Source organism: Pinus tabuliformis, chromosome 9 (genome assembly GCF_031772625.1).
Source record: "Pinus tabuliformis cultivar Carrire ecotype Pingquan chromosome 9, CPIR1, whole genome shotgun sequence".
Taxonomy (NCBI): domain Eukaryota; kingdom Viridiplantae; phylum Streptophyta; class Pinopsida; order Pinales; family Pinaceae; genus Pinus; species Pinus tabuliformis.
Genome location: NC_142307.1, coordinates 291891834 through 291917612, shown reverse-complemented (window position 1 = coordinate 291917612; position 25779 = coordinate 291891834). Strand labels below are relative to the sequence as shown.

Here is a 25779-nt window from a genome sequence, read left to right as displayed (position 1 = left end):
CAAGATAATGTGAGAGTGGGAGGGGGTGACTTAATATTATACCGTTTGTAGTTATTTTACAAATTAAATAATATTATTATCAACATTCTCTATGATTTATTTTCATACATCAAATAATATTATTATTAAATTTATCATTTTTATAAAAATAATTAGGTTTAGGGTTTTTTATTATCTTACCATTCTCTCTCCTTTGTCTCTTTATACTCATACATTCTCTTTACCCCCCTTCTTTCGACCAATGCCTTGAAGATGGATCATTTAAAGGATTCCAAATGTTGACAACTTTCAAACATCATTGCAAAAAATCTCAGTTCTTTATCTGCTGAAACACACCACATAAACCTAAAATCTACCAACCTTTAAGATCTTTAAGTTATTTCCAATAAACCACACAACAACACCAAAATTCAAAGAATGCACACATAGATTGAGAGACACCAATATATATGTGGAAACTCATATAGGAGAAAACAACATAACAACTTCTTTATTATATGATTGTAAGCACCAACCTATTGTTATATACATTTATAAATATCAACTAGAAGGAGACACATATCCCCTAAGATTTATAGGCAACAACTTGAACGAGACACCTATCCCATGATATTTATAAGTACTAACCTGAAGGAGACACCAATCCCCAGATTTATAGTCACCAAACTAAAGGAGACACCTATCCCGTGACATTTGCAAGCACCAACCTAAAGAAGACATTGATCCCTAGATTTACAAGCACCAATATGAAGGAGACTTCGATTCCTTGATTTACAGGCATTGACTTGAATGAGATGGAAATCCCCTAGGTTATAGTAACCAACCTAAAGGACACTGTGATCCCCTAGTTTATAGACATGTTGATTCCTAGAAATGACCAAGTCAACATTTGGGAAATGATCCAATCAATGCCCAAATAAGCACCATTTCTATTTAGGATGGTGATTTCAACCGATATGTGGATCCGGTTTACACCAGAGAGTTTTCTCCAAAAGTTGGAGACTTTCTAAAGACTAGGCTAATGAATATGGTTCTAAGGAAAGTAGTGTGAATATTTACTAAGACTAGGAGCTGGAATTACAAAAATATATTTAAACTAATATCGTTAAACTATGTTATGTCCCAGGATCATGGTACTATTATGTATGAATTAAGAAAGAATGACGAAATTCAGAGATCTATACTATTGTCTCAAAAATGATTTTTCTATAAATGAAATTAAGTTCAATTAAACAGTTAATTGATCAAAATACAAATACAACATTCATACACATTTATACTACTCATTTATCTCAACAATTCTATGAAACAAGCAACCAACAATAGTTGATCAATTTGCAAAAAATATGATAAACCAAACAAACAATATTTTGATTGCATGTAAAAATCATAACCATAGTACCATGTTCAGTGGATGCATAACGACTGGAAATCAAAGATGGTTCATAATTTATATTTTTCCAAAATAAACTCTATAACAGTGCAATAAGTAGAGGCCATCCATACAAAATACAACACTGAGAAAGTTGTGATGGATTTCCTAGAGGATAAAATCATTACCATCTTTGGAGTACCTGCAAAAAGCTCAACTGATAATTCCAAGGCCTTTAGCTCAGCTGAGTTCTCATTTTTTTGTTTTCAACTATGGCATTATCCTATCCCATTCATCTAACTATTACCCCCAAGGGAATGATCTTTCGAAGTCTAGTAATAACAATCTAATGACCATCATCAAGAAGATTATGGGGAATAACAAAAGGGAATGGGATAAGAAGATTAAATATGCACTATGTGTGGATATAATCACGAAAAGGAGTTTAACTAGAAAGGTCCCTTTCGAACTCTTGTATGGCCTTGATGTCACCGTGGTTGTGCAATGGAAACTTGTAGTGTATCAACTCCTTCAAAACTTCACCTTAGACAAAGATGAAATGTAACACATGATTTATTAGATAGTTGAGTTGGACAAAATTAAACATAAAGAATTTGATGAAAGTTGTAGAAACCAATAAAAGGTTGAGATAATTTTTGATAAATCTTCAAGACAAAGGCCTCTTCAAAATGGTGACATGGTATCATTTTGGGATAAAAGGAAGGAGAAACCAGGAAAACATGGAAAGTTTTCTAGCTTATGGTTAGGACCACACCTCGTGAGGGACAACGCAGGACATTAATTTTTCTAGCTGAGAACACTTGACAGGGAACCACTTGATTTGGATGCAAATGGGCAATTGCTGAAATTATACTTCACTGAAAACATCTGATTCGCAAGGGGCACACTATAATGTATTTCTAAACCTTCCTGCATTTCATTTCCTGCTTTTGATTTCAACATTTTACTTTTGAATTTCTTTCTAGTATATTTCTACTAGGATGATTTTTTGGATGATGTTGACATATCTAGTGTAGGTGCTATTGATGCCTTTGTTGAGTTGTCTTTGCAGATTCCAAGTCATCATATCCTTTCTTGAAGATCAAGCACACATCCTCGTGCAAAGCTCAATGTTATCTTCTAGGTTGCACCAAGTATAATTTGAAGATCCCATGGCCTAAATTACAGATCACTCACAAAATTTTGAGAAGTCCACAAGTCAACATACATGTTCTAAAATTTTCTCTTTCCTCTCTCTACTTTTTTTCCCTCTCAAATTTCACAACCTTGCGGGGAATTGTATTTAATGTTTCAAGTATAATGACCTTATGTAAAAGGCTTAGGTGACTTTTGACTTAATCATCGTGTGAGTACACTCTAGGTGTTTTTTCGCATAGTCAATTATTCTTGCTTTTCATTGATGAGTAATTAGTTATGTTTTTTCACTCACCTACTTCAAAAGTTGGAGTGACGACCTAATGATTGAGCCTTCAGTCCATCCTAGTGCCTCTATTTGATGTATATTACCATACTACGACATATCTAAAGTGTGGAAAAATTTGATGAGGTTTTGATAGGATTTTTTAATTTTTTTAAAATTAGTTCCTGCGGGACTAGATGTTTAATTAAATTATTAAAAAAAAATTAGAAATAAGTGAGCCTAGAAGATGACAGGGGTTTATAAGTACTTAAACATCATGCTCTCCATCCCAACATTCTTGTAAGGACCACTTTGAGAGTAAAGAAATGATTTATAACCCATCAAAACCCATTTTTTCTATGTTTGTAGCATAAAGCGGTGAAAAAATTGAAAAAATAAATAAATGGTGAACACAAGGAATGTATCACCAAGTGGAAATGACATGGAAATTAAAAATTCAAGTCAAAAGATGATTTTAGTGGCGGTTTGAAGATGATTGGGCAACCACCTAGACAATTCGAGTTGTCATCATATGCTCCATGAGTTCAATGGGAGTTTGGGGATCAATTTTCCTTGTTGGCGGGTCGAAATATCCTCAAGTTCAACGTTGATTGGAAGGGACACTTTGAAGATCAGTTAGTAGAGATTTATGGATTTTTTCTCCACCTTTGTATACACTTTACTCCACATATGGGCACACATGAGTTGAACTTCCTTATTATACTCCTATGCAACCAGGCTTCTAGTCCAAACACATGCCCATGTTAGTGACACCTTACAAAAATCAATCAATAGACTTGAGGTGGTAGTTAACTAAGTTAATAGGAATAGTTGCGAGGAATTTTATCTCCCATGTATTGCAATTAAGTTCACACATGACATCGACGAGTAAATACACATTAGTCCATAAGAGAATACGTTTCCAATAGAGGAAACTTACAACAGTTCGATTTCCACACTTGGAAATCATCATAACACATGGAGAGTTTGACCATCCTTGGGATGTCCAACAATAATGCCACTTGTTCATCAATATTTCATTTGGATTTCATCCCAATTTCCTATAAACGTAATCCATGGACTCTATTGTTCTTATGGTTGCGAAGCTCATGCTTAGGTAAATGTTGTCAGTCCATTTTTGCTTATGATAAGAAAAACATGTATTTGAAAGTTCTACCTTAATATGATGTTGGTGATTTGTTCTTGATGCAAAGTATACTTATGTTGATTTGAAAGTATTTTGTTGCATTTATTTTGGCAGATGAATGCCCAAATAGGGGAAATATTGCCTAGGGAGAGGCAAAGAAGTATTTTTATATCCTCTAATAGTCTTGGAAAATTGAATAGATGTATTGTGTACTTGTGAATAGCACAAGTTATCTCTTTCTCTTTTGCAATCTATTCCTTGAATTTACTAATTGTTGGATGCAAGTATCTTAAGTGTAGCATAGGTGATCTTCAAGGATTGAAGGTTGGGGAAATCATTGATTAGAGCAACCAACCTCCAAGAGCCAAGGAAACCACAATTTGACCATCTTTAGGGGCATCCGAACAAAAGGAAGGACAACGAAAGGGGCTCAACATCTATTCTTCTCTCCTCAAAATTTATAAAAACATTGTTTGGGTTACCTTATGAACTTTTCATTGAAAATATAAGCTATTTGGAGGCTATTTAGTGGATTTCCTAACAACCACAAAGCATTGAATAATAACTAGTTTAACTCAACATTCATTTGCTTCCTTAGTCTAGAATTTCACTAATCTTTTAGTAGAAGTTTTATTGCAAATTTATTTTAATCAAAATTTTCCACTAATCTTGCGGTTGCCCAAGTAAGCTCAACGTATTTCACTTTGTCCCTTGTTGATCCCTTATGTAGGCCACGAAACTTGAAGAGAATATTCTTGAAAGTCCCTAGAGAAGGTTGTTTGACAGTCTTTTTAAGGAAAAAATTCAAACACAACTTTTGATTGAGATTGGGCAGTGAAGAGACCCTCCTTTAGGACCGATACTTTGTTTTCTTTTTGGTATTGAGAAAGATATCTCTTAGGCCGATTTGACAATCCCTTAAACAATTTATCCTTGATTTTTTTGGGGTAGGGAAGGATCTCCTTTTGGACAAAGTTTATACATCTAAAGAATCTTTATTTCCTTGCAAAAATTTGGTATATTTGGAGGAAGATTTTCACCATGTGGGGATAGACTTCTAATAATTTCTTAGGAGAGTTCAATCACCTTTCTCATTGTAGATATTTATCTTTCAAAAGTATCTAACACTACCATCCATTTTTGTTCTTAGTTGTAGTTGATTCTCTAAAATTCATTGAATCCATTTCAAAGGGCGGTCGATAGTTTACTCGTTATAACTCATTAGGAAATTGGAAGAAGTATCTTATCTCTCATAGGGTAATTTTGTAAACATCTCCAAGGAACATTCGACATCCATCACCCAACAGGAGGGGCTCAACTCTAATAAAATAACATTTTTTCATGGGAGCTTGGCAACCCTTTCCCTTGACATCCCACTCTTCCCCATTTGGGAAAGGGCATCATGTGCTTGATTGAATGGCTTGCTTCATCACTCTAAAAATAAATTAGAATAGATTTTAATTATAATCTTTTCATTCACTTAATGTAACATAGTTCATAGTCTCTAAAATTTACATGCCAATTACTTGAATGAGTTTTATGAACTAACTACAATCTTTTGATTTCGTCTATTTTGGGCATTCCATTTTCTTTCAATCAACTATAGTTCATAGCTTGATATATTGCAATTAGATTTTCTTATTTTCTTAAAGTTCCATATAAGTTTTTCTTATTCCTTTTCAAAGAATTATTTATTTATGTAAGGCATCTTCATCACAACTTTGGAAACTACAATCCTTTCATTTTATCTTATTATTACAATCAAAATCTAGATTAGTCTTTTAATTTTCTTGTCAATTTGAGTTCCTTTGCATTTAGAGAAATTAAACTCCAAATTAACTGATTATATAGTTTAATAGGGCCCCTTTTCACCCATTTCTTTTTCCAAGTTTAGGGACAGTAAACACTCGACTTGCTAAATTAGATTAGGGAATCCAAATGTTGGATCTACTTGCGAGTGGGTTCACTTGAGAAATCAAGTGGATACTAATTAATGAAGCTAATATTATTCACGTTGGATCTCCTTGAAACCATCCTTATCTTTTCTTGGATAAAGTTTTGGGGGAAAAGTTTCACAGCAGATTAGGTGAAATCTCTCTAATTTACACTAACTCAAGAGAAAACCAAATTAATTCTAAAATCAACCAAGAGGCAATTCATCACACTTCATATTTCACATTGTTTACTTGATTAAGATACCATATTTTTTGTTGTACAAGTTGATTTATAGATTAGCTAATTGCTATCTCAAGGCACTTTATTTCAAGTACTTTTCCTTTAGTCCCTTTTATTTCCAAGTACTTTACTTTTCTTACAAACATGTAGTCGGATTATTGGCACTCGTCCCTTAATTTATCATATCTTTATATTGCTAGAATTACTCCATTCATTGGTTTGGCCCTCTTATATATGTTTTGTCATGAATGATATTGTGATGCTTAGTCATTTGTTATGTTAAAGCAAATGTGATGGTATATCTTGTAAATGGTGAATCTTGAATTGGTTTAAGTCATATTAACTCCTCGAACTTGTGTAACATCATACTAATCAATCCTTAGTTTTATCCTTTAGGCAATACCCCCCTTGGCTTCGCTAGGAGTTAGCTTAGTCGGAGGAGTTTGGAATTGGGTGATAGCCCAAACTTGCAACTTGCCCCCAAGGCCACATCAAGTGGAGTTAGAAACTTTCTCCATGAAAATCTCAGGTGTGGATTTATACAGCAAGACTCTCCAAACCCTACTCCAATGATCTACAATCCTACGCTACTTTTGGTTTGGTATAACCAAAAAGTCTAGTTGATTTCATTAGTTCTTTATTTTATATCCATTTTTATTCAGGGGTAGTGGAGTGATACAGAGATGGTGTAGAATGACTCAACACCAATCCTAATGCAAGCTATATGAAGTGTAAATTTTTGCTTTCAATTTTGATTAAAATTAATGGAAGATAGAGAGTATATTTGCTTTTTCTAAATGAAAGACACTCAAATTTTATCTCAATATGCGCTTTTAATTAGCTAAATCCACAAAAGAAATGTGATGCACAAAACAATCCAAATAAAACACAAAAATACAATATTATCAAATAATGACAAAAGCAAGAGCATGGAGCACTAAAAAACTCAAAACTGAGGCTTTGCGAATGATAATTGTGAATATTGGTTCATCACACATTGATGAACAACAAATTTAGATGCAAAGGAAGTTTTAAAACTACAACGCAATGTAGACAAGAAGGAATCATACACCTACAATGACCTACAAAGGAAACAAACCAAACCTTGTACAAGTAAACATGACTTGAGAGGCCAAATAATGGAGAGTTCTTTCATGATCTAAATAGGCAAACATATCATGAGAATTTCCAAAATTTCTCAAATATATTTTACAATGTGATCAAAGAAACCAAAGTACCGATCATTGTAAGAAGAAATTGAAGCAAGAAATTAACTTTGACTAACAAACCAAAATCACAAACACAAAACAAATTACCCCAAATCAAAGACCAACTTAGCCAAATTTGAACCAAATATGGTTAATAACATGCATAAGATGATAGATCTAAGATTCGGGCTCGATATATCAGAGGAAACACTACTAAAAACCCCACCTAAAAAAGGCAATCACACCTATGCAATAGATAGAAAAGGAACGAGTCACAAAAATTTAGGTAGATAAGCCACTACCTAACTACATGGTTGCTATGTAAATCACTAACTCGTAGCAATTGTGATTCGAGGGTGAATTAATATAGAAAACGAGACCTAGATAAAACAAAATTCAATCAAACATAGCTTGTAATAGGTCTAAATGAGGTCGAAAAAGACAAAAGAAAAGTCAGAAACAAGTAAAGATCCAAAATCAAAATCGATGAGAGAGAAATGAAAGCATTAGGGTTAGAATTTTTGATCGAGTTGCTAATTCTGTTGTACTAAGAAATGTTTGAGAGACAAGGAGTTTTTACTCCACCATCCAACCCTCTAATCTGTTAGACTATTTGTGTAACTTATGTGAATTCCTAAGATTTAAGGAAAACACATGAAAAACTAGTCTATATCCTCTAGAAATAGACATGCACTCGATCCCTCACAAGTTGATGGAGGTGACAAATCTAAATTCTACCTTGGAGATCTTACTCCTGTGTGAATATATTTCTCCTCTCACTCCTCAATCCAAGGTCTTGCACACAATCACCACTAGAAAAGACAATATTTCCTCCTTCCTAGAGGGGGAGTCAACATGAATAGTAGAAATTCCAAACCATATGCAAAGAATTATCATAAGTCATACCTAGGAAGGAAAACATACTTTTATTAAATAAAAACAACAGTATAAATTTTACCTCAGGTTCTTTGTGACTCCTCCTTAGTCCTTGGTTTGACACCTTCCTATATACACAACAATATAGGGCTGATCTTACATGCAATAGAAGTTTAATAGAAAATTAGCAGCATAACTAAGTTATATATTTTCCTCTAACTCACTTCTCCTCTTCATAGGGCCAATTTATATAGGCTTTTTCTATCCTTTTGGATAATGTATCTAGACACCTAGGGTTTTGAGAAGTTAGGAAACTTCTAAAATAATAGACCCCTAGCCAACTCATATACAAGTAGGTTGAGTTGATGTCTTCGGGAATGACAAACTCTAGAAGCTTTGACCATGGTCTCTCCCTACATAATGGCAACTAGGTACCATGTCTTTATGTTGTGCACTATCATTAGAGGAAATTTTAGCCAAAATGTTGCCATGAAATTTTCATATAGATAATATGTAAACCAATAAAAGTCCTTTAAATTTAAAAAGAGGTACATGTAAATATTTTGGAGGGAAAAGAAGAAAACTACATTTTTTAATTGTATTTTTCGTTGATCTCTTTATAGGTTTACTCAAATTTCAATTGCAAAAGCTGGTTGGATGAGGAATTAAATGCCACATCCAACAAGTACCCATTATACATACTTTTGAGAAGACCCACCTTGATAAAAATTGAAAATACATTAAAAAAGCGTGTTCAACGTGCTTTTTAAATGTATTTTCAATTTTTATCAAGGTGGGTCTTCTCAAAAGTATGCATAATGGGTACTCATAGGATATGGAATTTAATTCTGTATCCAACGAGTGTCTACACTTGAAATTTGAGTAAACCTACTAGGAGATACATAAAAAATACAATAAAAAAATGGTTTTCTTCTTTTCCCTCCAAAATTCATTACTCTTATTTGATTATTTTAAATCTTATTTGATTATTTTTCCTTAGGGGACCACTTTTAGGTTGAAATTTTCCCTAATGCTAGTAACGATTGTTCACACCATGCCAATGCTATGGGAGTGACAACCCTGCTAAGGATGGCTAATAAAAAAGGATGAAGTGTGCATCAAGGTCAACATGTTTGGTGATGGACTATGGTCTCTTAAAGACTCAAAGTGGGAAAAATAGGTTATAACACAAGGCCATAGGATGGTTGTTTTATAGAATTTTTTTCTTTTCAAATATGATTCAACCATTTCAATTCCATAAGTGTGTGTTTCGCTCTTCTTATTACAATATATGTGGATCGTATTCTCTTCAAGTTTTATTCTCTACAACTAAAGTTTGAAACCAGAGGTTCACAAAGGTAAGATGTTCTTACCAAAATTCCATGTTATAATATTTCCTTTCTTAGCTTCCATAAATTAGTTAAGTTTCAAATATATTTTTTCACAACTAGTTAAGCCTTATATATAAATATATATATATTGTTCACTAGCACATTATATATATATATATAAAGTTTCATTGTTCACTAGCACATTATATATATATATAATGTGCTAGTGAACAATGAAACTTACCTACACTACTTAAGCTTCAAAAATATTTGTTCATGTCACAGTTAACAACACAATTTTTTCATATACTAATTAAGCCTCAAACATATTTTCACATGCCATACTTAACAATGAACAATAATTGGAAAACCATCACATGTTTCCATGCAATATCTACCTTTCATGAATTGAACTTACATTTAATACAATGTTATCTTCGATAAATTGAACTATAAATGTATAGACACTAACTCAGTTCGAGAATGTTTTGATGGTATGTGAATTGTTTTTCAAATGTAAAAGTTTTATATATTAGAGATTCAACATACAAATATAATTAGAATAGACTAAATAAGTCTATTCATGGTAAAAGATAAAAGCTAAAATAAATTTAAAAAAGAATAGTTTGGCTACGGGTGTGGCTCAATTGGCGATCACCTTATCATGAAGTAATATGTAAAGCATGAGATTCAAAGTTCAAATCCCTGTGGGTTAGAGAAATAAAAAAACGCATAGTTTCAAAGTACCTTATAATTGTAATAAGAAAAATAAGCTTCGTTATAAAAAAATGAAAAGTTCCAAGGTACCTTACAACTTGATTAATGGCTAAAATTTCCTAAAATTTCAGCAACTAATTAAACTTCCATTTTACCTTTAGGTAATGAAGCTCCCTTTGTAACATGAAAAAGTTTGAATATCCAAAATATCATTTACATATTCAATATGTTTGATATTAATTTCTTTAGTCATTTTAATCTTATGCGAAATGTTAAGGAAAAGTTGTTAATCTATCTCTAGAAATGGGTAAAAACGTATTGATGATGGGTGATAATTTTCATAAAAGGTCTTCAATTTGTTTGTAGCTTGGAAATTGTTGGAGGATGTAGTTTAGGCTAAATGTTAGTTTTGAATCTCAAATATTGTTTTGAGCTTTTCTCATTAAACTAAAAGTTCTTTGAAGTGGGCGGTGTTCAATGAAGACTAACTTGTTAGTAATCAAATTGATGTGAGAAAAAAATAATTATAAATGATTTATACACAACAATAACAAACTCAAACAATGTAAATGACTTATGCTATAAACCCTAATTTGGGAAAAACATTTAATAATAGATTTATTATTATCTTATGGCTGAAAAATAACCATGCCTTGACTTAAAAACAATCAATTCAGCCAACATCATGGCCCGAGAACGCTCTTCTCAACTCATGGACATAAAAATGAGGAATCCTCAAGTCTGTAATGTTAAGTTGTAGCAAAAAAAGATTTCATTTGACTTGTGCCTTAGTCAAATGAAGAAATTCAAATTTCCACTTTAGTAGGATGAGTTAAGAAGCAATTAGTAGGAGTGACAAGACCAAATCACTTCGTTAATTTAGTCAATTTGAGTTTGTGGGCTAGAAGTAGAGTTTTGTGCAAGTTGGTGGCTAAGATATAGCTATCTACAGATGTCATCTTTAGTGAAAGTTAGTTATCTAAGCTATAGTATAGAATAGAGTTAGTATAAGTTCAATTGAGTAGTTGTAACTACTGTAAACTCAACTAAATCTCTGTTAACTAGTCAATTTACTAAAAATAGTCCTAGTCGTGCATGCAATTTGAGTTTCCTGGTTAAGTTGGAGAGAAAAGTCACATTGTAATTATCATTGTATAGTAGTGTGTACAATGTTTACATGTATCAAGTGAGCTTATTCTCTTTGATTTGTGCAAGAAAATATAACCTTTCCCTATTGTTTAGGTGTAGGAATTGCACAAGGAAATAGGAGGAAGCAAAAGGCCTATTTTGGCTAAGTATTTGTCAAAGCAGACTGAGGAGGAGATCAATATTGTAGTGCAGATTGAACTTCAAGCATTAAAGAAATCATTGTAATAGATCATTGTTCTCATATGATATAACACAAACATAGGAGGGGTTTTTCCTTGTTGGCTTCTCCAGTAAAAACTGTCCTAATTGTGATTGAATGATTGCATGTGTTTCTATTGTCAGTTTTCCTTCCACAAAATTTAGTAGAAGAAATTTATGTTTATTGATTTCAATATTATTCCATTAGCAACTGCAAATTTTGAGTTATTTCTACATTTTAAATATTTTGTCGCATGTAATCATGGGATCTAATACCACAAGCCACCAAAACCATGTGTCCAAATCCACCATTATAGACCTAACAAATTTGACTCTTTCATCAAGTCAATTTCGCCCCCTTTGAATATGGCTAGAGAAATCCGCATTCACTTTTCCTCTGTCACCTAGGTCTACTCTAAGGCCTTTTCTGACAAGGATATCCATACCTATCTAGGTCTTACAGGAATATTCTCATATATAGGTAGCTTATGGATTTCATCTCTAAAGTTTTTATCTTTATGTTAGTTGTCTTGCACTTATTCCATCGTTCTTTCATGTCTGCACACATTTTCACACTAAGTGCTTAGCTCACCATATCTCGCTTCTATGGCTAAATGTCACCATGTTGAACCTTTATCTCTTCTTAGGAAATCTTCAAGTATGTGGGTCAAATCATAATCAAGATTCTCTATGTTACCTTCAACCTCAACATACAATGTGTTGGCATTTGCAAACATCACCTCCTTCTACAGGCAACAATCCATTGGTTATGATACCACTTGTTAGAGATAAAAATAATTGAGAACAAAAATCATAAAAATCATACATATAAATAATTGACATAAACCATGCACATGATAATTTACCATGGAAAACCCAACAATGGGAAAATCCATTTAATAATAGATTTAATATTAGCCTATGACTTAAAATCAACCAAGCTAGCCAACATCCTTTCTTGAGAGTAATCTTCTTGACTCAGACACATTACAATGGAGAGTTCACAATCCTTTTAAATGCTTCATCATGTGTAATCATGGGCTCTAATACCATAGATCACTCAAACCATGTTTCCAAAACCACCATTATGGACCTAACAAATTTGACTCTTTCATCGAGTCAAGTTTACCCTAACATTTTCCTCTTTAAAATTTTCTAGGGAAATCACCATGTGCTCCTCCCCTCTCACCTAGGTCTACTGCAAATATTTATGGATAGGATTATGCATGCCTAACTAGGTCTTACAAGAATATGCCCATATACATTTAATTTACAAACTTCACCTCCAAAGTTTCTTTTGGGGGGTTATTGTTTCCTGACACTTATGCCACCATTCTTTCATCTATGCACATTTTTTCACATTATGTGCTCTATGAGTTACATCTCACTTTTGTGGCTAAATCACATTGTGTTTGGCCTCTATCTCCTCTCAGGAAATATTCACATATGTAAGTCAAATCAAAATTAGGCTTCTCTATGCTACCTTCAACCTCAACACACAATGTGATGAAATTCACAACCATCATCTCCTTCTACAGCCCATAATGCTTTGGCTCTGATACCCCTTAGAGGAAAAAAAATAATATGAGAAAAAAATCATAAAAATCATACATAGAAAAAATGCACATAAACCATGCAAATAATGATTTATCATGGAAAACCCAATAATTGGAAAACCATCCAATAATAGATTTAATATTGGATTATGGCTCAAAAGTGGTCTATGTCTTGAATTAAAGGCAACCGAGCTAGCAAACATCCTAGCTTGACCATGTGAGCCCTCTGCATAATGTGGGCACATTACAATGGAGAATCTCCAAGTCTTTTAAAGGCTTCATCACATGTAATCCATGGTCTTTAATACCAAAGGTTACCAAAATGATGTGCTCGAAACCACTACTATGGACCTAACAAATTTGACTTTTTTACTTTGTTAAGTTTACCTTATCATTTCCCCTTTTAAACTTGACTGATGATATCTAAATGTTATCCCCCCATCAGCTAGGTCTTCTCCAAGAATTTATTGGCAAGGGTATGTATTCCTAACCAGGTCTTATTGTCGTATTCCTATATGGATGTAATTTACAAATTCCATTCCATGGTATATTTTTTATAGTAATTGTTGTTTGACATTTATGCCCCCATTTTCTCAAGTCTATACATTTCCTCACAATAGGTGCTTTTCTCACCCAATATTGCTTGTATAGCCGCATCTCACCCTATTGAACCTCTATTTATTTTAAGGAAATATTCACATATGTAGGTAAAATCCTAATCAGGTTCTCTACGTTAGCTTCAACATCAACATGCAATGAGATGACATTTGCAACCATTGCCTTCTTCTACAAACCATGATCCCTTAGCTTTGATACCACTTTTTAAAGATAAAAAAATGTGAGATAAATAATGATAAAAATCATGCAAAATGAAAATAGACATATACCACACACAATATTTATCATGGAAAACCTTGCAGTGAGGAAAGCAATGTAATAATAGATCTATTATTATGTGATGGCTTAAAAGTAGCCATGCCTTGGATTAAAAGCAACCGAGTTAACCAACATCCTAGGTTGGCCAAGTGAGCCCTCTACTCAACTCAAACACATCACAATGGAGAATCCCTAATCAAATGCTTATTCACATGTAATCCATGGGCTCTAATTTCAATCACAACAAATAGCTATGTTCACTATATTTTTAAACAATGCAAATGGTAATGCATTTAGTGAAATATTTTAAATAATTCATTAAATGGATTTACGACTTTAATAATCTTTGACTAGTGTGAAATAAGAAATATTATATAGATAAATGATTAATCATGACCATACATATAACTTTACAGGGTTTCCAATCCAAATGTTCCTTCAATCACCTTCATCTAGTTTTTGTTATTCTATTATATTAATCCTCCAATTAAGCTTAGTTTGGTTGGTTTAAGGCTACTATGATTTCTTGCATACTAGAGGTAGTGTTTTCTTGCAAGCCTTTGCATAGTGGAGGTAGTGTTTCCATTCTATTGATAACAATCGATGTGATTTGTTGATTATATAGACCAAGTGGTGGAAGATTTGTGTAAGTGGTGGGATATTTTGAAGCTTTTGGCGCAAAGCAAAGGGAATTTTTTTGTTAGAACATCTTTATGTTACCTACATTAGACGATAAAGACATTGAAGGAAATGTTATGTTCATTTTGGTTTTGATTATTTTTTAATTTTACAAGAAGGTTTATAAACTTTGTTGCTTTCTTAATATTTGTTAGTATGATCAAGATTTCTATGATTAGGATGTGGATAGGGATATTAAAATCACAATTCACCTATATCTACACATGTTTATGGCATGCTTATTATTGGTACATATTGTGATTACCCTATATCATCTTGTATGACGAAGAAAAATTAAATAGAATCACTGAGTTTATGATAATAAGTCATTTTTACTTTTCAATTTAATTTCTCTTTAAGTTTGAGATTGAATATATATATATATATATATATATATATATATATATATATATATATATATATATATATATATATATATAGCCATATAAAACTATTATGTTGAAGATTACAGATTTGGTACTTAATAATATTAATTTTCCTTACCATTTTTTATTATAATTTTTATTTTATCTATTTAGAAGTTGCAATGGAGAGTGTTCTGTTGGAAACCTAATCCACCAAGGGTTATGGTGTGGAATTTAAAAAGTCAAAGGCTTTCAAGAGACTTTGGAAGATGAATCTAATAGTCAAAATAATGTATTATAAATGTACATCAATGTTAATAGAAAAAGTAATTAATTGTTTTGTCATTCTCGTGTCTTCACATTCCATGCGTCTATAAATGTACATCAATGTTAATAGAAAAAGTAATTAATTGTTTTTTCAGTCCTGTGTCTTCACATTCCATGTGTGTTTAACATGGTATTAGAGTTGCAGGGATATTCTTTGCCTGCTCAAGTGTGAGCCACTTGTTCTGTGGCCTTCCCCTATGTATCAGTTCTGTCCCCATCCATTGAAATTGTTGTCATACCTTGTTTTCTCATCATAATTGTTGCCACGACCATTTATATTTTGGATTCTGCCTTGAAGAGCGATTTGTGGTATGTGTTGTTTTTCTGTGATGAATGTTGAATGATTTGCGTTTAGGAAATCTTCTACACAGAGAAATGCTCAACTTCAAAGCAACTCTCCAATCTGGATCATTAGATTCTATCCAGTAGCACTGTATTCTTCTCCTAGGGGGTGCTGGACGGTCAGGAAACATCTCAGCTACTGCTGCTGTGGCCCTAACTGGTCTCGGCATACCTACAATCATGAATGCGTTGTAATTGATCTCTCTCACTGTTTCCTGAGCCTGTCGCTCATTTTGCATTTCCACCAAGGCACTCACAACAAGCGTTCTTTGGATCCAGATAATCCAAGTGTTGTCTTTAGGATTGGTATTGTGACCAATGGTGAAAGGCTGGCAAGATAAATCGTGTGTTTCAACTTCTCTTCAAAATCAACATACTCTTTTTGTTGTGTAGTGGTTGAAGACTGTTCTCTGTTAGTATGTCAGATCTTATCTTGGTGACTTCCAAAACGCCTCTTGGTGGCAACTAGAAAATCATTGGTGGGAGATAGATTGTCTACCGAGCCCACAGATGTCCATTGATGATAAGGATAATCCTCATTTGAAGTAACCGGAGTAGTGTTTGACACCAGACATCATCAGTTTCTTCCATAGAAGTTGTTGCTAGTGTAGGACTAAGCTCTCTTGTTGGATTTCAAACTTCAAGGCATTTGTCACTTCATTCGACAGGCACTCTTAGGCTATCGGTATCTCTAAAAGATGGTTCTATCAATATGTCAAACACATGGACTCGCCAATTATTATAAGTATCAAGTGGAAATATACAGCTTGTATTAGGAACATATCCAACAATAGCTCAACACTAGGAAAGTTCAATTTTGGAGCAACCATATTTGACCTTTAGGACACTAAACTCATCATTTTTCATCAAAATCTCATGGTCAAATCGGAGGCATTGCCCTTGAGTTTGAGGTTGGAAACTTGGTAGTAATGGGGGAATCTGGAGGTGGTGCCGCATAGGATCCGACAATGACGAATAGACCCCAGAAACAAATGTCAGAATCAAAATCTTATAACTTAACCAACAATGTTTCTTCCTCTACACTGGAATTCTTATCCATCCATTCATCGAGCTCTCTGTGAGCCTCTAACAGAGAATCATAGAAATCATTGGTATCATAGAATTTTTCCATAGTTGAGTTGTCGAACAAAGCTGGGAAATTGGCGTGGTTGGAATAACTCGACTGGACAGAAGTAAAGAACCCTTTGGGATGCCATACCAAGAAGTGTTAAGATGCATAGTAGAAAATATTGTGTTTGACATTCCATGTTTCGAGTCGGTTGATTGAAATCCCAATATATACTCGATCTGCTACGACATCCATTTTTCATCATCACACAATTTACCTCTTCAATCTCCTATTCATTCAATCTCTTTATGTGTATTCGTCATTATAGAAACAAAAATTCTTGTCCTTTCAGTCATAATATTTATTTTTTCAATAATTTGAAGCTTTTAGGTTTGTTTTTCAGTGCTTAGGCCCGCACCCAATTCAAGCATATGCAATTTCAGGTTATTGGTTGCTTAATGCCAATAGATGTAGGTGGACCTTGACTGAGGTCTGTGCATTACAATTTAGTTTGTGGGGTTTCTGAACATTTGAAGTAGTTTGGGCGTTGGAGGCCATTGAGGGTTGCTCTTCTTTGGCATACTGATAAAATTATCAACACAAAGAGGTAGAGCATTTCATCTGGGTTGTTCAGTACTTGATCCTATCAGGTGACTTAGATTAAGGCATGCCCTCACTTATTCTTATGATTTTTCATTTAACATGATTGTAGATGAGATACCGAGGTATAAACTGACACCAAGGTAGATAGAATTGAAAAAAATCATTTTGAACATCAACAAAGTAGTAATTTGTGGAGTAAAGTCATTCTTTCTTGCTAGTTGCACACTGGTTATTTGGTGCATATTTATAGAGGATATTGTTGTGTCTTTGTACTGTGAGTGGTTGTTACTTTTCCTCATTGGGTAATAGTTGTGATCAATTTTTTGAAAAATGTGTAATTTTGACAATGGAGAATATGGCTTGAACTACTCAAGTATTAGAGTATTTGAAAACTATGATACATTCCACTAATCATTATACAATGAAAATATGTAAGAACACTCTCTGTGATATTAAAACATGTCTACAGTATACACAAGAGAAGGTAGATTTTTTGGAGCTTGAATCATAGCTTCAGTAAGAAGAATTAAAGCAGCAGAGTCATCATTCTGAACTTTTTTCTGTTAAGAACATTGAGACAAACTCCCATAAGAACCAAGTCAATAATGTTGTATTTGATTCAAATCCAATGCTTAATGAAGCAGCAAAATACATGAAGATATATAAATCCAGTATACAATTACCAAACCCATCATAAGACCTTGGGAAGAGCTTCTCCATAACAAGAACATAGTTGTTCTTGGATATGACAAGGATGTGTCCTTTTATATTCTAGATTACTCAAAGCCCATCCAGTTTCAGAGCGCTAGATTTCTTTATGACAATTCATCCTTAGCTATTCCAGATCTTGCCCCTCTTCCACAACAACCACAACAGATTGTTAAATGCCAACATTGTGACTGAGTTGGCCATATAAAAGATCACTGTTTTGATCTTCATCCATGTGAGCATTGTCATAAAACTGCTCATTCTTCAAACATATGCTTCAAAAAAAGCCTCCTCCAAGAAAAAAGATTCATCTTAGATGGATCGCTTCTTGGCAATGGGATTCAACAACCAAGAGGATATTTCAGTTGTTAGAACTTGTTTTAAAGTATTAACCAGTCTTGCAGTTGAGTTTTCTCCATCATCTCACCTTGTATCTGATGGGGCGAATTGATGGTCATATACAAGTTTCAAAGCCACATTAGGCAAGCCTGAGCATGCCTTAGGTTGGCAGTCAGCCTTAAACCATCTATGTGGGGGTTGAGACCTACCTTTTTTGGTTGAGCTTTTCCATGTTCAAAGAATTGGGGACACATCCTCTAGCAGAAGACTTCAGCTTCTTGTTAGTTTTGGAAGAGTTCCAGGAATTGCATTAAGCATTCCAGAGTTGGTGGTCATCCTTAAAACACCACAGGTTGACACCTCCCTTTTCAAGTTGAGGTTCTCCGTTTTTTATGAAGTTTGCAGACCTCCCTTTTCCAGGTTGAACATCTCCCTCTTCAAAGCATTAGGGGCATTTCCTCTAACATAATATTTCAGCTTCTTGCCAGATTTGGAAGAGTTTCGGGAACTGCACTAAGCGAGCACATTCAGGCTAGTGTTGCAATGCATACTTTTGCACATTTTGCATTACAACTCTCTCTTTTGACAAATACATGCGCCTTCAGATTAAGGGGGGAATGTTGGACACCTAATCCACTAAGGGTTACACTTTTTAAGTTAAACATCCAAAGGAGTCTAAGACTTTGGAATATGAATCCAACAATCACAAGAATGTATTATAAATGTACATCAATGATAATATAAAATATAATTCACTATTTTATCATTCATGTGTCTTCACATTCCATGTGTGTTTAACATGTTCATTTATTTAATAGGTGCAATTGACTACGATGTGTTTATTTTCCTTCATATTAGTGGAATGATTTCAAATGGGCATGTACCCAAATTATGAGGTGTCACAACTTTTATATTCGACTAGTGCGTTGAGCAATTGAATTGGTTTAGTAATGTAAATTGTAGATTGGATTTGAACTTTTGGATTGAGGATCATCTAACCTCTATCAAGTTATTGAATAATAAAGTTGGGTATTTTTTACTATTAAAAACAAAAATATAAAAAGAAGAGATTTTAAGGATTTGGAGAATTGAGAAAAAAAAGAATTTGTCCCTACCTGCAAAGGAGATGTGAATTAATTGTTCAAAGAGGGCAGAAAAAGGTAAAGGAATTAAAAGATATGGTAGCCAAGATGTGAAATGGAACCTTTGGTTGCTTCTTTCTCTTTTTTCACATGATTACTAGAAATTTTTTGCATAACCTTGTAGGTTCTATGTTGGTGAGAATGGAGACTACGAGAACTTAAGACTAATGGCTCATATTTAATGGAATCTGCTAAAGGCTAATTAGATTCTAAATCGCTCTTTAACATTGAGAGACTTTAGTGATTTTCTTTTGAAATGGAATATTTAATGTTTTGAAATTCTATTCTATATAGATAATTAATTATTATTTAGTTTTTTTCATATTTAAAATAATACAATTAATTAACAAAGTACTCTCTCTTACCATGAATAAACATAAGTTTACTTAGAAACTAAGTCTTCTATTCTCTAGTTCTAATTATTCCCCAGTAAAACATATTGAGTAGTCCCTTTATTATGACATAAGTAACACAATAGATTTGTAAAGAATATGAAAGACTCCTCAAAATATCCCAATATATTAATACATTCAAATCTTTGTTATAATAATGGCTACATTATTTGTGTAGATACATATTCACTTTGCACAAATGACCCCTTTATTATTAAACCAACCCTATTAAATATAAATTTACACATAATATATACATTTAGTTTTATATATACCTCTATTTAAAATCATATCATATACATTTACGTATTCCTCTCTTTCTATCTCTGGCTCTGTATATAACCATACCAAATTTCCTTAAATACTAATTCTCCTTCTTTTCTCTCATAATTGATACTTAATCCTCCACTTTTACTTTGTTAAAGCCTATATTCTTTATTAATTTATATTCTTTTTTTCACACATACCTACTTTCTTTTGGTAGTCTCTACATATTAAATAATATCTTTATGATTTAGAGGGTGAAATTTGAAGATTGTCAAAGATATTTCCTTTTAAAGGTTTATAAACATTAAATAGATTTTCAATAAATATAAATATATTTTTATTATTACAATAAAATTTTAATTTTAAAAAATTTGAAAATAAATTTTTAATCTAATTTTAGTTTGTTTATATTTTTAACCATTATAAATATTCTTAATTTAATTTATAAATGGTATTGTATATAAGTTAATGTGTTGATATGTGATAATTGAAAAGAATGATTACTATCTTTTCCTTTCAATTTAGATTTAACTAGTATAAATGAAATAATTAACATTATTTTAACTTAACAATTATATGTTTTGGAGTTTATAATTGGAATTAGGTGAATAAAAATTTGGTGAAATTTTTATATGTGTTATTTAGCATTGGTTTTTGACTGTATATACAAATTTAAACCCTAAAAAGAATTGATAACTCAAAACCTGATACAACACATCCATACCTAATTCTAAGCAAATTTGACCAGAAACTATGCCAAAAAACCATCCAAAACATATGCCTGCAATTAATATCCTACTGCATAGATCCTCAAACTATTAATATCCTACTGCATAGATCCTCAAACTAGTTATTGGTGTGTGGTAATTATGTTTATTCTTTAATTTTCCTTCATGGTATTAGAACTAATACTAGTTTGACTCTCTCACAAGGAAGTAGGAGTTTTCTGCGTTGTTTTTGATTGCTTGTATGTTGCAGAACGTGATTCTGTTTCATGAAAAGGCTAAAAGCATATAGGTGGTGAGAGAGCCCTTGCTACAGATGGTGTACTATTGCTCGTTGAGGCTGTGAAAAACATGTGCAGTGGTAGAGGTTTGTTGTGTGTTGTCACATATGAAGGGACATGAGTAATATTTCTGCTGGGGTTGCTCTCAGTAATGCTTATACTTTTTGTCTTCGTCATATAGGAATAAATATCAGCCATTAGTAGGTTTCCTTCTAATCGAGGGACATACTTTTGAGCGATATATTTGTGCAGTGTTGTATGGTGAAACTTTTTACATCATAACAGCTAGTGTGCAACCTTGATTTAGAGACACCTTGATGTGTAAATGGCTGAGATATTATCTCTCAACAAATTATTAATATGTTAATATAGTATACCTATATAAAAGGGTGAAATTTCATTTATATGTGCAAAGTGTCTTAAGATAAGATAGTGTAACGCTTCATTTATGTAAAAACTATGTTGTTGATAATATCGTTTTGGTGTTAAAATTATCATTCCAATTTGAATTTTTTTAATGTGTGTAGACAATATCTGCTTTCCAGTTGTTTTTTAAACAGTGGACAAGCTTGCAACTTGATCTCATTAATTCAAAAACGTTGTACACAGAAAAAAATTCACATTTAACACTACATAGGCTCAAATGCCCGTGCCGTCGTGGGTGGCTGAACAAGTATTAGGTTAAAACTTTTGGTGTGTATGATATGAGGGGAAATTTGCAGACTGCAAATACAGTAGACAATCATACAAATTTCATGTGTTGAATTTATAATTGCAGGTGTGTAGCTGCATATGCCTCCGATCTTATTTTTCTGGAAACCAGCTGTTATCCGCATCGAAGAGAGGATGAAGCGATGGCAGCACGAAGTCTAGATCACTTGTAAGCTCTCATTCTTCTGGTATTCTTTATACTGTAAATACATAACTAGGAAAGGGCGAAGCAATAGCAACATGAAGTCTAGATCACCCTAAGCTGTCATATTCTTCCGGTATTTTTCATATTATAAATAAATAACTAGTTTCCTGGAAGAATAAACATTTTGAAACGAAATAACAGATTAATCTTCAGAATGTAAAAGGAGAGATTACACTTTGGAATAAAGAATTTGTGAACTGGGATTATGTCCTTTGGCCGGTATGGGTGTGTAATGCAAATGTATATTGTAATTGGCAAATATATTACCGAGGGTTTTGGGAGAAGCGTAACTCAAATATCCTCACAATATTGACAAATATAAACTTAAATTTGAAAACTTGGATATAATAACAACCTGAAAAAATACAAAGGAAAAATTCGAAATATTTGCAAATAAGGATAGGTCAAAAAAGAAAAAACCCTTGTGAATCTTTTAGCTACTTAGTGCCATAGTATGAGAGTTGTGAAAGAATAATCCTATAATATTGTTTCAATCAATCAAATGTAAAGATGTTGAAGAAAGAAAGGATCGCTTATTTTGAGTCTCGTTTTGCACATATAGTCCCATATTGTTTTTAAAATAGGTAAACAAATTACATCCTTATATCCAAAGCAACTTGCATTATAATTTACTTTTGGCTCACTAGTTATGTGTCCTGCGTCATTTCAATCTATGTAGCCTTGCCCGAAACATTTAGCTGAATGCTAGAAGTTATTTCTTTTATGTTTGCCTTTGTGAAATGAAATCTTTAATTTATTGTTTGGTTTCATGCCACGTGTCATTTAAATTCATGTAACGTTGTCAATAAATTTCCTTATTGCAATGACCATGTATCTCAATGCCAAGAGTTGTTACGGGTTTACTTGTTTAATGTTTGCCTTTTAAGAAATCTTATTTGATGATTTTCATTGTGGGTTTAAGTTTTTTTTGTTTTTTTTGTTTTTTTTTTTAAATTGAGGTTTTTTCGGTTTTGTATCTGTCATGATTTTTTTGTTTTTGTTTTTTTTTTATTTTTTAATATCTGGGTAATTGGATATTTAGTATTTTTATAAAGATAGTTTTAAGTGTGGGATCAAAGAGACTCTTGTGAACAATGTTATCTTTTGATTGTGATTATACACTTTGAAATATTTTGACAAAACAACAATATAGATCATCTAGAACACGTTAACAATATAGTTCCTTCATTGTGACAATTTTGCGATGATTTTACGACAAGTGCGACACTAAAGGTATACTTTGCGACGAACTTGACGACACTTGTGCGAGAGTGCTTGAAATTTTGGAAATGAGTGTGACTGATGTTTACATGGTTAGACCAACTCATTCACACAAAGATAACCCCTTAAACCATCAGAACAAGAATACATACATTGTGCGACCACTAACATGCGAAAATACGACAATCGCTAAAGTGTGAACGACTCTTGTGATATGTGAATCAACAATGAAAGTCACACATGCTAGAGAAAAGATAACATGAAAATACCACTAATTAAAGTGAAAGCAAGAAAAAACGACAACTGAAAACATGAAAAAAACGCTTGCAAAAAAAAAGGTGTACGGGGGTGACAATTTGAAAAACTCACCAAAGCAGGAGTAGAAACACTGCTAAAATGTGAGAAATTATTGTTGTCAGTGCGCATTGATTGTAGACATGGATTGAATATTGCACATGCACAGTCTTGATGGAACATGCTATGTTTTTCCAAGCTTGCGTAAAAGAATGCGCTCATGCGCTTGTTACAGATTGAAGATTCGTGAGCTAGTGACTTCGACACTTTTAGTCCAAGAAGGGAGCTAAAAAAGAATCAGCTAACCAAGAAGCGACTACCAAATGATCGATTGCAAGATCCACAGTAGGCTCCAAAATTTGAGTGTACACAAAATTTTGGAGGCTATTTGTCGCAACAACAACACTTGGCGACACAATGATATAACTATAACCTCCCTGCCTTGGTCAACTCTTTTGTGCATGGTCTAGTTCTTCAGGAAGTATTGATTCATTATTTAGATTAACATGACTTCCCCACTTACCCTGTGCATAAACATAGTCCACTTCATGCCTTTACTTGGTTAAACACAAATATTACACAATGTTTTGAATCGGGATAGGGTAATAAAGTTCACGATCTTTAGATTTTTAGAGTGTAGTTTTTTCACCTCTAGTTCTTTTCTGCTACCAGCAGGCCTCAACAGTACCCTGATAGCATCACTTCAAGAATGAAAACAATGCTCTGCTACCAGTGAGCCTGGATAGTACCCTGGCAAAGTTGCTTTCTTCACCTCTTTTCATAGGAAGTGTTTCTCTTCTTTCGCCTTTATTTATTTATTTATATAGGACTGTGCATCGACAATATTTATTTCATGGGCATAAGAGGGATCCCGACTTACTAAGAGCATGAGAGGTTGTCCCTTGAGAGAAGCATATATAATACCTCTACTATTGGTTTGCTCATTTAGATTTCCCCTTTGTCCTTATTTACTTGATTGGATCAGTGTGAAAACATGGATATATAAAAACCCAAGTGTAGGCTTGAGGTTTACAAAATAGACATGGAGGTCATGGTTAGACACAAGGCTTTCTTAACACAAGGATCATATTTTCCATTGGAACATAATCAACTAAAAGATGTAACCAAGACAAGGAAGAAGGACAGAGAGTTAGCCAAATGTTGCAGTGTTAAAAAATCCCTTTCTATTTCTCTACATTCCCTTTCAACCAACAGAGCATCTTCATGCTTGGTCTCACAAAACGAAAGGAAAGACAACACAACAAGGAAACAAACTAGAAGACAAGATAGAAAATGGCTACAAGAAAACCATGATGTGAAACCAAAACAAGGAAACACAAGACAAACTACAGGAAATGAATGCAGGATGGGCGCGTAGATACACTTAAATACAACTAGACCTACACCTAACCTAACCATCTAGATGGTTGAGATCACGTATAATGGAATTTCCAATGTAGACACCATAATTGTTCCTGACCTGCAATTACAAAGATGTAATTGATTAAAAAAAAATATAAAACAATGTGCACTAGAAAAGATAAGAACTTGAATAGCCTGGAAAAAAACTTGAAGGTCTTTCCTATGAACATAAAGATACACCATAGCCACCACTTCTAACCAGTTTGTATTCTTACTTTTTCGATGAGAACTATCATTCAAAAAGCCTTGGAAGCTTCTTGGGTATATGTCTCCATGTACACCGAACTCCTTAGCAAGCACGCAGAAAGGTCGAAACTTGTTGTTTACGATAGAGTTTGCCACGTAAGATTGTTCCAACCATTTAATGATTGGATTGTAAAATTCATGATAATCCTCTTGATAACCCCGAAATACTTGAAAAGATGATTTTTCAATTATAGGTACGTGATTACGATGAGAATCTTGTGAGGGAAAATAGATCTGATCATATTCAACAAGCATGTCGAGACAGTGAGAACCTGACATAACCATCATCGAAGGCTCGAGTGCCTCAATCGCTGGACAAAAATTTGAATAGTGAGATGTTGAATGATGAAGATCGAAGAATGTAAAACAATTTTCATTCAGTATACTATTGGAAAAATGATCAAACAAATGACAGTA

General features: G+C 33.2%; 1 protein-coding gene across 1 annotated transcript in view; it reads left to right on the top strand.

The window, feature by feature from the left end:
* LOC149148330 (acyl-CoA hydrolase 2-like) overlaps window positions 1-25779 on the top strand; it is a 501847-nt gene that overhangs the window by 459115 nt on the left and 16953 nt on the right. The window contains exon 13 of the mRNA XM_089440526.1: window positions 22042-22143. Coding sequence (XP_089296652.1) covers window positions 22042-22143 — 102 coding nt within the window. The remainder of the gene's footprint in view (window positions 1-22041; window positions 22144-25779) is intronic.